The sequence below is a fragment of the Daphnia magna genome, linkage group LG7 (assembly GCF_020631705.1).
Source record: "Daphnia magna isolate NIES linkage group LG7, ASM2063170v1.1, whole genome shotgun sequence".
NCBI lineage: Eukaryota > Metazoa > Arthropoda > Branchiopoda > Diplostraca > Daphniidae > Daphnia > Daphnia magna.
Genome location: NC_059188.1, coordinates 10,281,833 through 10,297,765, shown reverse-complemented (window position 1 = coordinate 10,297,765; position 15,933 = coordinate 10,281,833). Strand labels below are relative to the sequence as shown.

The following is a 15,933-nucleotide window of genomic DNA, read 5'->3' as shown; positions in this document are numbered from 1 at the left end:
TGTTTGATTCCCATGTTTATGCCAATCGTGATTGCTGGTTTTATACAAATGAAAAGGCCGCGTTAATTCAAGTTCTTTGCTCTATGGAGAGGTCCAGGAAAAAGTATCACAATGTATATAGATTTTCCTGGGAAAACATACACCGGAAAAAAAAAATGAATTTGAATCATGTGACATCCAATGGTGATTCAAAAACAAACAGTACAATACTTGTAAAAACATGGATGATTAGTTTGAATCTACCGCCAACCCCATCCATCTGCTGACCAGGTAAGACATTTTTTTTTTTCCTACCCACTAAATGAATGATTCGATTTCTTACTTGATTTCTTCAGGTATAGTACTTTATTCTAGTTCTGGAATATGCTCGAGGCATTCCCAAAGAAAGAAAAATATTTCGTTACAAAAGAAACAAAGTCATTTTCTTTATTTATGGTCTAATTTTGTTCGTATGCGATTTCGGCCAAAGGAAAGTCGCAAAAGTCTATCAGGAAGAGCAGCAAAGACTTAACGTAGCGAAACTTCGTATTCAATTATTGATAGTAATGACAAGTACGTACGAGGTTTTTGCCGGAATCAAAATCCAGCTACATTCGTCCTTTTTACTTTTATATCCTGCTCATTGCAAAGGACTTTGGCCTCTGATCCCTCTTGATCTCCACATCAACAAATTCGAGAGAAAAAGCTTGAATGTTTGTTGTTTTTCAGCAAACAACTGAAAGAATATTTTACACGGAAACTTTCATAAAGAAGAATATTAGAAGAAAGCATCTCTATTAATGGCTTCATTCTAAAATTAACTGGCATTGGATGAATCACGTTCTGTCTCTCGCCTAATATATCCAAGAGAAGCCGTGGAGTCTTCCGCCAAGGTAGGAGTAAGCTGTTACTTCATCTTATAGGGTATCGATCGATAAATATTGCTGAATAGAAAGAAGACTGAATGCAGCTGTGATTCGGTCGGTTCGATTCAAAACATCCAAAGTTCCTATATTTCCTTCTTAACTCGTTGAAATTATACAGAGACATGGAACTTGTTTCATAATGACGATGACTATGAGATCCAGCAAGTAAAGAAGCCACATCCATTGGCTGTGGGGCGGAGATCCAAGCTTCAGCCATTCTCCATTTCCACAAGACATTATTTTTTTTGCATTGCCAGAGTAAACAAAAGTATTAATAATCGTCAAGTATTGTTTTGCTGTGCCCTGTCATTGACGTCCTGGTTGCAGAACCCACAAGAGGCAGTAATACAAACTACTTTTAACAACCAGTTAGAAGACGTTGTATTTAAAAAAAAACTGATAAAATTATTCCATGTGCGTTCTAAACTGCACAGGTGCTACACACAGCTGAGCTCACGCTTCAAGACGCACCGTGAAAGAATTTAATATTCGACCTACTTTTTGCCAACTCGAACCAATGGCACTACGAAAGATTATTTGTTTTTAAAACACGCAGAGGCGTGAAAACTACGGTTTAAAGCAATAAGAATAATTGACGATGTAAGCACTACCTTCTACTTTTTTTTTTCCTCTTTTATTCAAATAAACAACGAATAAATCATTTCGATTATTATTCACCCATCCGCAAACAACAAAGGAACGTTTTCTTTTTCCAGAAAATTGAAACCTACTGAACCTACCTGCACGTGGGTGGGGGGAAGGGTGATGTAAAAAAAAAAACCTTTTCCATTATGTTGGGGGGATAAGCAACGACCTTGAACATTTATTTAAATGACACAAAAATACCGAGAACTAGCTAAAGGATAAATATGAATATGAAAAAAGGGGCGTATATTTCGTTTTTGCATTCACAGTCAATTCAGAACGTGTGTACATTTTGAGTGTGCACTAGTGTCTCCGCTGGAAGTTAAAATAATTAAACAAAAACAAAAAACAAAAGATGTCGATCAAAGTGGACGAAATGCGTAGAGGACTCTTTAAAATATCGTGGACGATGGAAGGTTTAGGACACGACGATGTGACAATACAAAAGGGTGTCTTCCAAATCAACAACTCTGCACGCTCTACTTACATTGTTTACTCACGATCCCGAAAGCCATCGCTAATTGATTACGCTGACGTGTGCATAATGCTGAAAAAAAAGGCGAACCAGTTAGAAGAAGACAATCAACAGCAGATGTCGGCTGCTCCGGCCGATATGAAAACGCCCGTGTGTAAAAATGGCCGGACGATGTCGTTCATGGATCATTACGAAACTCCGCTATTCGTCTGGGTAGAGAACGAAGTGCTCGTCAAGAATGCCATGATGCATCTAGAAGATGCGTGGCAAATCTTTGTGCCCATCACCAACTACAATGAACCAACAGTCACGTTATACATGGATTTCGGGTCAAACAGCTTAGGTCAAACGAGAATGATTAAAGACTTTGCTGAATTGTTCGTCAATCAAACGAATTGCGACGTGCAGTTTCGTATTCAAGGGATAACTATCGGTGCTCACGTCGTGATTCTCTCAGCTCGCAGCTCCGTTTTTGCCGCCATGTTCCAGTGTGACATGCAAGAGTCTAGAACGAAGAAGGTCGTCATCGAGGACATCGAACCAGAAGTATTTCGACAACTCCTTCATTACCTTTACACGGGCACGTGTCCACTATTGAAGATGAAATCAATTACTCAAGATCTGTTCGTGGCCGCTGATAAATACGACATCGATACGCTGAAAGATGAATGCGTCGATATTCTGTTGGCACAGCTGGAAATCAAGAATTCGATTGGCATGCTAATTTGGTCTCATTTGCATTCGATCACGACCCTCTTTGACGCTTCGATCAAGTGCATTGCTACGCACGGGTCCACCATTTGCTTCTTGCCTGAATGGAAGGATTTGACTCACGATTATCCCGATTTATGTCTGATGGCTACACAGCAAATGATGAAGAACAAGATTCACGGTAGCGTTTTCGGAAGCGATTGCGAAACTGAATGCGAGCAGGATCCTCTGGTCGACCGAACCGGACAATGTCTTTAAAACCAGCCGTCAAAGTAATTGCGAAAATGATGCCGAATGGCTTGAATTTCCCGAACAAATTCGAGGCATCGCTTCTCTTATAAAACTGTGAATCCTTTGCCATTGTTTACTTTATGTTGTATACACTGAAGAAATGTGTCATCATTTTTGAATTTGCCTTTGCTTTCTAGAGGCATCACCAACGTCATCGGTTCAATTATTCATTATGCTAATAGTATAGGCCTACCATGTAATGTATCAATTGTTGAACATGTATAGTCTAACTGACGTTCGCCTTACATATGCAAACGGTCACATTAAATAATCGTTACGTTTCATTTCGCTTTTTTCGTTATTGTTTTTTTAAACACGCCTCTACACCGATGCAAATTGCATTGCTTTCGATCTACGTTGGTAACTTGCTGCAATAGCGTAGGTTTTCATACAAGTAGATTGGAGTAGCCTAGATACGTTATCTTCTGCGGGAATCAAATTTTCTTTCTCGCACGCTGAGAATCAAATAGGAAAATCAGCGACATTGTGTGTCAATTGCGTTCACTGACCCTGATTGCATATTTATAAACTTGTTGAATGTTCAATTACAGACTCAACTTTTTTCAAAGTTCAAAAACCGAAAAGTCAAAGTCCTAGAAAGTTGTTACCTCTGTTCCAAAAGAGGTTTAAAAACTAGAAAAAATAGAGACTATCGGGAAATAAAAGTTACATAATAAAAATTCAAAGGACTTACATAACAAAAAAGGAAATTTATTTCCAAGGCTACAGTAAGAAAAACAAAACAAACATAACAAAAACTTCCGTTTACTTGTTCACGGACTGAGAGCAACGCCCAAACGAAACAATCGGCATACAAAACACAAGGAGAAGTTGACGAAGTACAGCGCCTGTTCTAGTGAATGTTTTGAAGAAAATCTGCTCGCGTAGAAAAAATCACGTATTCACGCTCTTTCACGACGCATTCGTACCATTTTGGGGGTGCGTTTTAAAGAAAAACACCTGCGGCGACAACCTGCTTGATTATTTGTTTATACCAAAACGTTCTGTAATCTCAACGATACGCTGTAAAAGTCCTGCAGCTTTTTCCTCTTATTTCCAGTTTTTACGTTCTGTCGCATACCGGACTGGCGATTGACACCAACGGCATTGCCATCGATTGTTTACGGGGGAAAACGCATCTCGCTCTAGGGCATTTATACGGAAGGCGGGACGAGGCTTCTCACCTGTAGTTTAAAAGGTTGACCGTAGTATTACTGACGAATATAATTGGCATTTTGCACGTGTTGTGAGGTTGTTGACGCCCAGACGAACAAGTTGATTTCACCGACGAACGCTACAATCAAACCAAGATCTTGATGCAGTAAGTAAATCCACGATAGCTCATAACTTTTATTATCGTAATGCAAATTAATTGTAGTGAATATTGAAATTTTGTGATGGCATTTTACAGAACACAAGTGAGAAATGCCGATTCCCACAAGTCACGAAGTTCGTCCTGGATTGTTTCTCATTCACTTGACTGAAAATGACATTAAAAAGGGGGAACAGAATGTTTACCTCAGGAAATGTGATTTCTATCCTTACACATTGATTTTTGAATGCCTTGAAGGCTCACAAGAACCTGTCATGCTTTCATTAATCAAATGCCAGTCCAACAAGATGAAAACCTTGCCAGTGGGCAGCAAATATTCAGATTTGGCCAGAGCTAACCAAGGTAGCAAATACGAGGATGACCAACCAGAATTTGTCTGGATCTTACACAATAAAGAACAAAAACCAACGCATCTTAAACTGCAATGTAACAACGATGACGTAGCCAACACGAAAAGAACGTGGGGGCCTGTCAAATGTCCACTCGACAAGACGTTCGACCTGTGGCTGGATTTTGGAACGCAGACTCTTGGTGAGAAGACCGTCTTAAACGAATGGGCAAACTTACTCATCCAGCAGGACTTTACCGATGTCGAATTCAACGTTCAAGGGGAACTGATGGGCGCTCACTCACCGATCATCACGGCCAGCAGCTCCGTGTTGGCCTCGTTAGTTCGCGGCCGTCCGACGAAAGGCAACAAAAAATCGGTCAAAGTCGTTCACATTGGTGACGTTGAACCGCAAGTGTTCCAACAAGTTCTTCATTATATATACACGGGTAGAATCCCGCTAATCGAAGAGGATGGCATGGCGGAACGATTATTCAAAGCAGCAGATACGTACGGCTTGGAATCTTTGAAAGAGGAATGCACGAGGTTCGTGTTTGCTGACCTCGACGAGCACAACGTCGTCGACACTCTTATCTGGTCATACAAAAACTCGCTGTTCAGCCTCTACGATAGTGCACTCAACTTTGCTGTCCAAAACTACGCTCGTGTGAGCTCGCAACCTGATTGGCAAAATTTGATTGACAATCATCCGCAGATCTGTTTGCGAGTGTCGCAATTGATGGATCCCTTGGTGTCTAACACTTTAGCTAAAGAAACTAGAGGCACCTAATGATGATGTTGCATTTTTACCTTGTATATGTACATTGCGAGAAAAGAAAAACAAATGTGATTAAATGAAAACTTGTTTGTCCAGATTATTGCAATTTCTTAAAAACAAAGAACTGTGCGAAGGCGGCAGCATAAGGAATCGTATCGGGATTCTTATCGATAGCCTTCAGTTTACAAAGTTGAACGAACCCGCCTTCGTCCCGGCACGACAAAGACCAAACAAAGGACTCCCGATAACAGGAACTGTCTTTCTGGTTAGATGTGAATTAAAATTTTTATTATTCGTCTGGCAATTACTATGACTTCAATTAGCAATACATTGAAGCGATGGCAAAACAAAGCAGAACAAATGAAACGACTATACGATTTGCAGTATTTAAAAATAAAAAAGTTGGAAAAAGAAAGTTTTAAAAAATTCGTTCGTTTAGTGTCGCAATGAATGCGTTATTCATGTGACCACAATACTCGTGCCAGTCGACTTGTCGGAAACGTCCCTCCACTCTAATAGAAAACAGGTTTCTGCCACCTTCGTATTTCCGATTGTTTTAATGTCTTTATACAACAGAGGTTTGAGGAAAGCGATTAATAGTTCATTAATAAAGCAAAAACATCGCATTGAGTGAGGTATTAGAAGTCCCAGGCAAATCAAAGGTCCGTCAATAACTTTCAGGGCTGATGGCCCAAGTTTCTGAGAGCACCGTCAACGATGCCTCGGATGAGAATCCTCGAAAGGCTCTGATCGATATATAGGTGGCAAATGAGGCTCAGGATTATGGTGAGATTAGGATTAGAAAGGTTGACGTACGATATAAACAAGTCTGACTAATGAAAACGTGGGTCTGGTCATGCCTGTGCATTTCGTAAAGGTATAAAATGTAGATGACTTCAAAACGACCGAATCAAACAGGTCACCTGTAAAACAAGGACAGATAGTTATAACCTAGATATGTTTTTTTTAAAGGAAAATTCGATCAAATGAAATATTGGCCAAACGAGTCAAAATTCGAAATTTGCGAAAACTCATAGCTGTAGATAACGGAAATAATTTCCAAACAGGTTATCCTAGAAAAAAAAAAAAGTTCCTTTTGATAACCTACTAAACTTTTATCCTGATGTTTTCTAATGTGATTGTGATGTTCCGTTACGGCTATCCTCTAGCCCTCTATTTTTGGGACCTCAGGTTTTACAAGTTTTACCAGCTCAATTTACACAAAAGTCTTCCGCAACAGTCCTGTTTTATAGCATCCTGATGCTTACGAAAAACGTGCTTGAAAACAACACTTTACTCAATAAGATGTCATCGAATAAGATACTGTACATATCTGCGCTTGTACGACACAGTAAATGCCTCGTATTCCGCAAAATTGAATCTCCTCTAAAAGATCAAGTAACCAAAGAGTCTTAGAATAGAAAACAATTTCGAGCAGGCATTCCCAGATGAACGTCGCATGGGCATGTACGCATTTTGAGGGAATCACGCAATGTAAATGATGAGATAGCGTAAACTCTACAAATTGATACGCTTCAGTATATATATACGGTAAACGACCTTGTAGGCTGCAATAAAATTCTCGTATAGTAATTCTCTTCTCGTAAAATCCCCGATTAATTTACGTGCGTTTAAACCATAATATTGATAGTCCCGTTTAAATTATTCACGTTTGAACGATGCTCTTCAAATCCCTTTTTCCGCATACAAAAATAGTCACGTGACTTACTCACAGCAAATTCCTTTTTTTTTCTCGTAATGTTTGAGCAAGGCGTTTTAAAAAATTCGATTAGTTAATGGGATGGTTACAATGTAGCGAAAATGTGGAATGCAAATTGTTGCACAAATTCCGAGGTTTTGTGATAATTTTTCAGTGTTTTTATTGCACTGCATCTATTCTCGTGTCACTATATACCGTTACTCGTTTTCTCTATGCAAATATTTTGGCTTGATGGTACAGTACGTACTACCTTTTTGCGGTATGTTAATGAGACATCGCAATACTCTAGTTCCTTTTTAGAGTAGGGTTGGAACATTCCCGAGAATTGCTTTCGTAATACTAACAAGTGAAATGATACTGAACTGTCATTTACCTGTTCGGAACGTGTTTCTAAGTACGTTGACGACTATAAGCCAACACAACAACCAGGCAAATGACAACTTTCAGGTGTCATTGCGTTAGGCTTTTGAAAAGTAGTGACAAGCATGCGTCAAACAGCTGTAGCACACATTGTGACGTTCTGGCGTGCCAATCCATTCTTTATTTCTATAGAAATGCTCTGTAGCAAAAACCAAAAAGGTCTGCAGTTTGCAGCAATACCGGAAAATGTATACACTTTCTCTGAAAACTGAAACAACTGGTATACTTACAACTTATAGCTATGTACTCTCTCTGACCAAAAAATGGTTGAAAATGGGCCATTGTGATAAATAAGGGGCCATTTTCTCGTCAACCGTAAACAACCAAATTGGATTGCTTGACATCATTGAAGAGCGTTGTTCAAGAAAAGAAACATAAAAGTGTTTATTTTGGAACCATCCTCGTCCAAAGCACCAAATCTACTTTCACATTACTCTGTTTACTGAGTCACATTTGTTGGAACAGGCAAAATCGATAGTACTGTTTAGTACTACCTGAATCCTTCCTTACTGTTTAGCCTTAATGATGTCTGAACCTCTTAACCTTTCTTATGACGTGACGAGTTATTCTCTCTCTCTTTCGACTCTCTGCCACCTGCCTGTCAACGTCTTCTGTTGATCATTTCTTCTGTGTAAAAGGTATGTCATCAATCAATACAATTAACTACAAGTTAAAGAGAAATAGAATGTCCTAGACGTTATTCAATGACATTCTCTCCAGAGCAAAACTTTTTTATTCTTCATAAAACACGTGATTTGGAACGAGAAGGTTAGAAGTCAATTTCTTATTCTGTTCAATGTTCATCTCCTAAAAAAGCTAGCCTCCAATTTTCGTATAGTTCGCCCATTAAGTACTTTACTAATGAAAGGCACTGCCTCGCGACAAAGCTATGGCTGTCTAATACATTTTTAATCACTACGTTACGTCCATTTAAAAATGTAACAGAACCGAAACGTATTAAAAACTTTAATCTACACACAGGATTTACAAAAAAAACAATCATTAACTTCCGTTTTTATTTCCCTGTCTTAAAAAAACCCAACAAATCCTGTTCTTCTATACCTGTTTGACAAGAGAATTGGTTTACTCGTCTCCGCCTCCTGTATTTCTTTCAAAAAAAGAACCGCCTTAGTACGAGCTCTTCTGTTACATGTATACACACAGCCCCGGCGACGATGATCCAAATCTCAATACAATATAAAAAGCCGACTTGGGAAATCGCTAACACAGTCACGCGCCCAGGCTCCTACCTGACGGACGGGATTTTCTGTGGCTCTCTGCGACAGTGTACAGTTAGTTGCCAGCGGGGATTCTGGCAGTGCTCACCTGCTTAAAGTCGCAGCTTTTCCAATTCCAGCGCGTTCCGGATAAAAAATAGTGTCAGTCGGGGAAAAAAATTAAGTGTTGCATTCTTTTTGCTTATAACTGATTGCGCTTGTTGTCTTCGTCCTTTGCGATGATGACAGTACATATGCATTTATGGTCTTCATTTTTTAATTGGATAAGAAAAACAGGTGCCATCGTTGTGTAGTAAGCCAATCGAACTTCATCGCTAGACGATTCCTATCCACTCCACAGAATTATTTCAAATAACAAACAGAATATAAAAACACTGTCGTTTTACAATCGCAATGAGAATTTCTCTCAGAGCCGTGAGTCTGAGAGGACGATGGATGCATTGGAATAGCTGGAAGGGATGGCTCTATCTGACCATATTTGTGTTCGTTTCGGGTCGTCTCTTCGTCAGTCAAGGGTTCACTATAACCTTGACTCCAACTTTAGACAAAACAGATTCGATAATTGACGGTAATGTAAACAGCATTGCACCAAAGACGCAGCACGGTGACCGTGGCTTGAAAATGGCTGTCACCGCTAGCACCTGGTCGAGTAGTCCACTGGCTGGGAACGGCCCAAAAAGTCAAGAAGATCTTATCAGCAACCAGTTGCACATTAGCAATATTTCGCCGCTTCTAGTCTTGGAAGAAAATGAAAATTCAGGGATCGCAGCGGCGGACACGTCGAAGAAGATCAATACTAATGACGAAAATAATGAGACTAATCAATCGAAACAGGAAGAAGTTAACGATGCCAGTCTGGAGTCAGAAAGAGAGCAAAGATACTGGCTGCGATCTGAACGCATTAAACGAGTTTGTCGTAGTAGAGGCGTTGTCTCTAACCCAACCGTCTTCGCAACGAGCAAAAACGAGACCCGGCCAGTTCGTTCACCCAATTCTGTAAACCTGCCAAGTAAGAAATTCACGCAATCTATTTCCTATCTACGTCTTCAGCATACAATTGGCAAGCGCATTTTGAAAAGAAAAAAACTAACTTGTCAACAGTTGGTTTATAATTTGGTGTTTATCCATTTACCGGTTATGGCCTGCTGCCACTCACACAGATAACTGCTGAAGACGGGCTAGTGTTGTTTTGAAAAATGTTTATGCTATAAATTTCTGTCGTTGTTCAATTCAGATAAAAATAATAGTGGTAGATAGACACATCGTGAATAGACCGGCTGATTTTTATTTTTCTTTATGCGCAGGAGGTTTATTGCTTTGTCATATAGACCCGCATCTATATAGCGAGTTTTGCATATTTGGCTACATCATGTTTCTACTGACGTGAGCGCGTGAATCGAACAATTCAAACAAAATTGTATTCATATTTTAAAGTCTCATTGAATTTAAAGCGTGGAAAATTGTCCTGTTTTGCACGTTTGGTCCTTTTGATTGTGATGCAACTAGGTCTTAGAGGAATGAGATTCATCAATTTGCGTAATGCACACAACTTTCTCTTCGAATTGTTCTTCACGTTTAGCAAAGTCCAGTTTTTATTGTTCGGCAGATACCGCGCGTGAGGCTACTTGAGCGTATGCACGTTTTCGTGCAATTTATTATAGTTCATCTTGTTCGACATGTTTGCCTTTTTCAATAGAAAGACAGGTCTATTATTACAACCACTTTTCCTTACCAGTACCGCCTTTTAACCACAAATTGCTCTTAACACCGACTCGCTCCCTTAACACATATTTGAACTCGTGTGTTCTGGGTTGGGTCATTCAAGAAGATGACTCGTCATTTCCGCTCTCTATTATTTATTCAAACAAAAAAAAAGAAATTAGAATAAATTTCAGCTATGCGTTGACAACATGTTGAATGAAAACTGACATGATTTCAAAATAATTTTAATCCTCGGTGAAAGTGTAGAAAAGAATCTGTCACAGTGATTGATTTGCACGACCATAAACAACCCTAGTCTCATGACTACACAGCTATACACTTTTCGATATTAAAAAAGAAAAAAGCCAAGAAGCTGAATCGTGAGGTGAAACCGTAACTGAAAAAAAAATCTGATATTACGGATGAAGTGCGTGACCGACTAATTTATTATGTAATCTCGTCAGGATTGTGAAATATATACTTTTTTTTTTCATCGCTTTCTGTTGTAGGACAACAAACATAACGTTGATTCACAAACTATTTCAGTGAAAGCGCGCAATAAAAGGGCAGTGGATTTCAACTGTTTGGTCCATTTCAAAAGAAAGAAAAAGAAACAGATGAATAATCAAAACAAGTGGTGGTTTAAGTAATTGGTTTGACGAATGATGCGAACAGAGTTTCTTTCAAACATCTTGGTTTGCCGCAAAAACTAATCCTCACCTTAATTGTGTTGAAGAGCTTAATTTTACGATATGGTTTTATTTATTTTTCAAAACTTTCTTTAGTTTCCATGTACGAGGAGTACCCCGTCACATCTCATTTCTCCATGGCACCGTCGTTTCAAACCATGGGCTGCTTTCTCAACAAAGTCGCCTCCTCATCTTTGGTTTCGGCTTTCCTTTTAGTGCACGGACTTGGACCAACATTTTCTAGTCCACACAGTTTGACGTCTCACCTTCTTCCCAGGGTAATTTATACAATTTTATACGCAACTAAAACATAAGCTAGCATAGTGAAGAAGCTATATAACTTTAGTCATTCTTCGTTTCAAGAGAATAGCTTCACTGGTAGGCTATTTAAAGATCATTGAGTAATCGTGCCAAACTATAGAGTGGGGTGATTATAATATGGTAAGCAAACAGATCAGAGATTCGAAAATTAACGGACAATTAAATGAATAGTACATCAACAAATTGAAACAGACTCACAAAAATGAAATAAAGATAAAATATGTTTACTTTTGCAATTAAAACAGAAAACTGTAGAAGGTTCAACCTTTTGCCATTTACCGTGTAGATTGAGGTCATACTGCTGATTACGATTTAAACCAATCTTAGCTGTTAACAATGTAACGATTCCTTTGCCGGACAAGATGTTTTAACTTTTTGATTCCTCTTTGCTTCTGCATGGCCGTCTGAACGTACCGGAACGTATTAATAATATAGTCCATCGAATACTTTATTCACGCCTTCGTCTATGTAACGAAGTCTGCTAATGCACTGCAACAGTATTGCGTGTATAGCTATAATGGTGTTGAACATTTGCAAGAGGCAAGCGCAAGACATTAAGAGCTATTACTAATGAACAATTTAGTTACAGTTATTACATTGCACATTTCCTGTAGTATTACCCAAATCCATGGAAAATATTGGTTCTTATCATTTTTGGTAACAATTGTAGGTTAAAACGTATGAGATACTAATTTAATATTCTTTGCACTTTCCCATTTTCGTTGCGAAAGATGGTCAAAGAGTTTACGGAGCACCTTCTTCTGACCGCAGATAAATATACTGCTGCGTTTATTACATTAAGAAAGCTGTAGTCTAACATTGGCATGTGTACGTCACACACCCTTTTAAGTACCTGGAACAGATCCTGCGGTTGCAGTTGAACGTTCGGTGAATAAAAGGTGGGCAGGGTACGTTACTAGTAAACAGGTATTGAGTCGAGCTTTGCGGCTGTCAGAGTAAATATATACTTTTTAAAAATAAATAAACACATGCATTAATTTCTAAAGGCAGATGCTAAAACCGACAAGTAGGATAGTCGTAAATCAAACAATCGAAACCAACTAGGCTGAGTCATGTATGTAACGGCAATCCTCTATTGGCGAAGCAGGAAATTTCTCCGAACTGTGACGAACCATAATCTTTGGCTATATGTACGTGATTAATTCTATTTTTATAGAATTGTAACATTTTGTTAATATTTCCGATTATCGGAACTTCTTATTTATTCAAAGTTATGTGTTCATATTCAATGGGCGAAGAGTGGGAAGACGAAAATGCTTGATTGACTGTCCAAAACCTTAGGCCAAGAACGTACGAGGATGACGTCATTATGCACGACTTATTACTAAACTGAGACTAATGTTCGTTGATCCTTTGCAGTCGCTTGCTGATTTCCAATTTGCCAATCAAACTTACTTCAAATTCATGTTCGTTCGCCATCCAATGGATCGTATGCTCTCCTGCTACCTGGACAAAATGGTGGACAGTCCGCATTACAGTCTACCTGCGTTCCGCAATTACGTCAAGCATAAAGCACGTCACATCATGGAAAAACGACGCAGAGCTCAACAGCATGAAACGTCCCTTGATAATAAGCCTCAAATTCGGAAGCTGTTGTCAGTGCACGATGGCGCTCTGTCTTGGAATCGACCCGATTCGCAAATAATTTACGGCCATCAAGTGGGAAATGACAAGGCAACATTCGTAGCGGATGAAACAGAAACGCAGAAATTACACCGTTATGTCGGCCAACGTCGGCATCACGACCCCGTCGACCTATCCAACCAAATTGCGAAAGCAGCCACTCCGTTGGCTAAAAACACAACTGCAGTTAAACCAACGTTTGAAGAGTTTCTCGAATTCGTCCTGGATACTGATTTGCAAGGTAAAGATATAAGCGGATGTGGAACGTGCCTCATCCATCCGACATCCGAATTTATGCAAAAGAATTTATAGATTTCTTTTTAGTACATATAATGATGATGCTTTCTTTTGCTTTCTTTAGGTATTGGATACGATTCGCATTGGGTCCCGTTCAATCGTTATTGCAGCCCGTGCAGCGGTGAGTTTTCTTTTTTTGAATTATTTACGGAAATAGTTGAAAGAATTTACGCAAATGGCTTTGAACCAAGTTGTTACCATTTGACTAAATTGTTCATTGAAGCGGAATACTTTTCATATTTCTCTACGCGGTTCTTTCGCAAAAAAAAAAAATATTATCAGAAGCTATGAATTGTTAGGGTTTCATGGAACGTTGGGTTTCTAAAGCAAAGGGTATAACGGGATTCCAATGTAAAAATGTGCAAATCACACCTGCCCCTTTTTTTTCTTCGCGGTTTGAAAAAGTACAGTCATTCGTGCGAATTTCGGAAGAGGCATAAATTTACGCTCTACTAATGACAATTTTTTTTGAAAAATTCCGTAATGGTTCAATGAGAAAATCTAATGCTCCAGTTGGCCGTGCGAGCGGTCGTGCATTCGTGACACGATCTCTTTCTTTTGAGCCCCGTTTTTTTTTTTTTGCTGCCTTTTGCTTACCTCCTGGAATCATGCATTGCGTAATTTTCATTCAAATCTTTCTCCGGAAAATGAATTTATAAACTATGTGTTAAATAATAACTGAATTCCATTCAGAGCAAAACCCAGTGATTCCGTTTTCTTTATTTTTGTTCGTTTTTCTTTCCCCCTTTTCAGTACCCTATCATGTTATAGGTAAACTGGAGACGGGAGCCGAAGATTTCCAGGTATAGTTCAATGACTCAGCCTCTTTCATCCCCAACCGCTTTTCTCAATGGTAGTACCCGGTTTCCATGGTTACGCAATCTAAATGTCTTCTTCTTTTCACGCTTCAATTCCGCTTTTATTAACAAACGTCTAAAGCCCACCAGAGTGCATTTTAACAAAAAATTCAACCATAAAAAGAAGCATGCCATCAGACCTCACATAACTGTCATACATTTCATGAACCCCCTTTATTTTTGTTTGGCAGTATATTTGGGACAAGACTGGATTGGGAACTCAAGTGCCAGTTCCGTGGATCAACCGTAACACGGCCCCGTCAAAGTCCAAGATTGCGCTGGAAAAAAAGTATGTCTTCTCTCCTAATTAAGGGCACAAAGTGGTCTTCCATTCATTGATATATACATCTAATGTATTTGTGCAATATGTTTGCAGGCATTATTCATCGCTGCCCAGGGAATTAATCATGCGTTTCTACCATGCCTTTCGGATGGATTTCGAGCTCTTTGATTACAGCATTAACGACATCCTTCTGAAAGCTGGATACGAAACTGTATGATGGAAATAACGAGAACTCGACGAGCCATTGACGTGATAGAAGGTGGCATTTTTAAACCTTTTTTGGTTGAGGGATTCCGGTTGTTTGGCATAAAGTGTGAAAGGTGAAATGAAATTCTAGTTATTTCGTTCGGTCGTGCTGGCACATAACGTTGTTTCACCTCATAAATCATGAGCATTTCCGCTGATAGCATGGCTGGGCACTTTCTTTGTAAATTGCGGTACTGTAAAACGTCAACTTTCTTTATAAACAAGAGAGAAAAACAAAACAAACAAGCAATACTGTATCTACGCCTAATAGGAAAGTTTTCGCTTTGCTCTTCGCCTAAAAAAAAAAATGAATTGAAATGAAATTATTTAGGTTACAGTTTCGCTTCCTGAAACGTCGTCAAACCGTTAAATGAAACTCAAAGGGAGCGTGTAGAAATGATAGAGTTGCTTGAACGCATTGGTGCTTTCATATACCAACCCACCAAAGCTTTCCATTCAAAAATAACGATTGTTCGTGTCTCCATGTTCCAGTGACCTTCTTTAAGTGTGTTTTATTTTTTGTTTTGTTTATTTTGTCTTTCCAAAACAAAGAGACCAGCAACGTCTATATATCCTTGACGATTGAAACAATAACCTGTAATTGTGAGATGAATGTTGCCATTTGGACTATTGCAGCGCTGCCATAGAAATACACCAAATTATATATGCACTTATTGTATTTAAACTTAATTAAATCAATCAAGTATATCTTTAGGTTTGGATTTCCTTCCCTTGCCTCTTTCCTTGAATTTCCCTAAAAAATCCTTATCCTCGATCCTTTCTTTGCATAGGGTATATAAAGCTATAGACACTCGTTCCCTTAATTAATGAATAATATACAGAAATTATGTTTTTTTTTCTCTTCGTGGTGGTTTCCCGCCGACCTTGGTGGTTTTTCATTTTTCTTACTTTACCTCTTAACGAAAGTTCGCCCCCTGACGGCTAGACTGTATGGATCTTTGTAGTGGTTTTGTGTACAGTTTGTCAACACGCACAGGAATTAGTGGGATTGTATCTATATGTGTGTCTGAAAACATCCGGTGCAGCTAAA

The 15,933-nt window shown here is 39.0% G+C and overlaps 2 protein-coding genes across 2 annotated transcripts; both read left to right on the top strand.

The window, feature by feature from the left end:
- The first annotated feature begins 1,820 nt into the window (after positions 1–1,820).
- Positions 1,821–5,549, top strand: LOC116927565. Its single transcript, XM_045176778.1, has 3 exons — positions 1,821–2,986; positions 4,294–4,348; positions 4,449–5,549. Exons 1-3 carry the CDS (start codon positions 1,906–1,908, stop codon positions 5,476–5,478), a joined length of 2,166 nt encoding a protein of 721 aa, XP_045032713.1. The 5' UTR covers positions 1,821–1,905; the 3' UTR covers positions 5,479–5,549.
- A 3,275-nt stretch (positions 5,550–8,824) lies between these two features.
- Positions 8,825–15,552, top strand: LOC116926899. Its single transcript, XM_032933813.2, has 7 exons — positions 8,825–9,853; positions 11,331–11,512; positions 12,936–13,440; positions 13,561–13,617; positions 14,250–14,299; positions 14,545–14,642; positions 14,730–15,552. The coding sequence occupies exons 1-7, from the start codon at positions 9,238–9,240 to the stop codon at positions 14,851–14,853; spliced, it is 1,632 nt and encodes a 543-aa protein (XP_032789704.2). The 5' UTR covers positions 8,825–9,237; the 3' UTR covers positions 14,854–15,552.
- Positions 15,553–15,933: the final 381 nt, after the last annotated feature.

Excerpts from the sequence above, each read along its gene's own strand:
- LOC116927565 (XM_045176778.1), top strand. The coding sequence starts at position 1,906 with ATGTCGATCAAAGTGGACGAAATGCGTAGAGGACTCTTTAAAATATCG. Across the intron at positions 2,987-4,293 it reads GGTCGACCGAACCGGACAAT|ACGAACAAGTTGATTTCACC; the intron begins GTCTTTAAAACC and ends GTTGACGCCCAG. Across the intron at positions 4,349-4,448 it reads CAAACCAAGATCTTGATGCA|AGAAATGCCGATTCCCACAA; the intron begins GTAAGTAAATCC and ends AGAACACAAGTG.
- LOC116926899 (XM_032933813.2), top strand. The coding sequence starts at position 9,238 with ATGAGAATTTCTCTCAGAGCCGTGAGTCTGAGAGGACGATGGATGCAT. Across the intron at positions 13,618-14,249 it reads TTATTGCAGCCCGTGCAGCG|TACCCTATCATGTTATAGGT; the intron begins GTGAGTTTTCTT and ends CCCCCTTTTCAG. Across the intron at positions 14,643-14,729 it reads AAGATTGCGCTGGAAAAAAA|GCATTATTCATCGCTGCCCA; the intron begins GTATGTCTTCTC and ends ATATGTTTGCAG.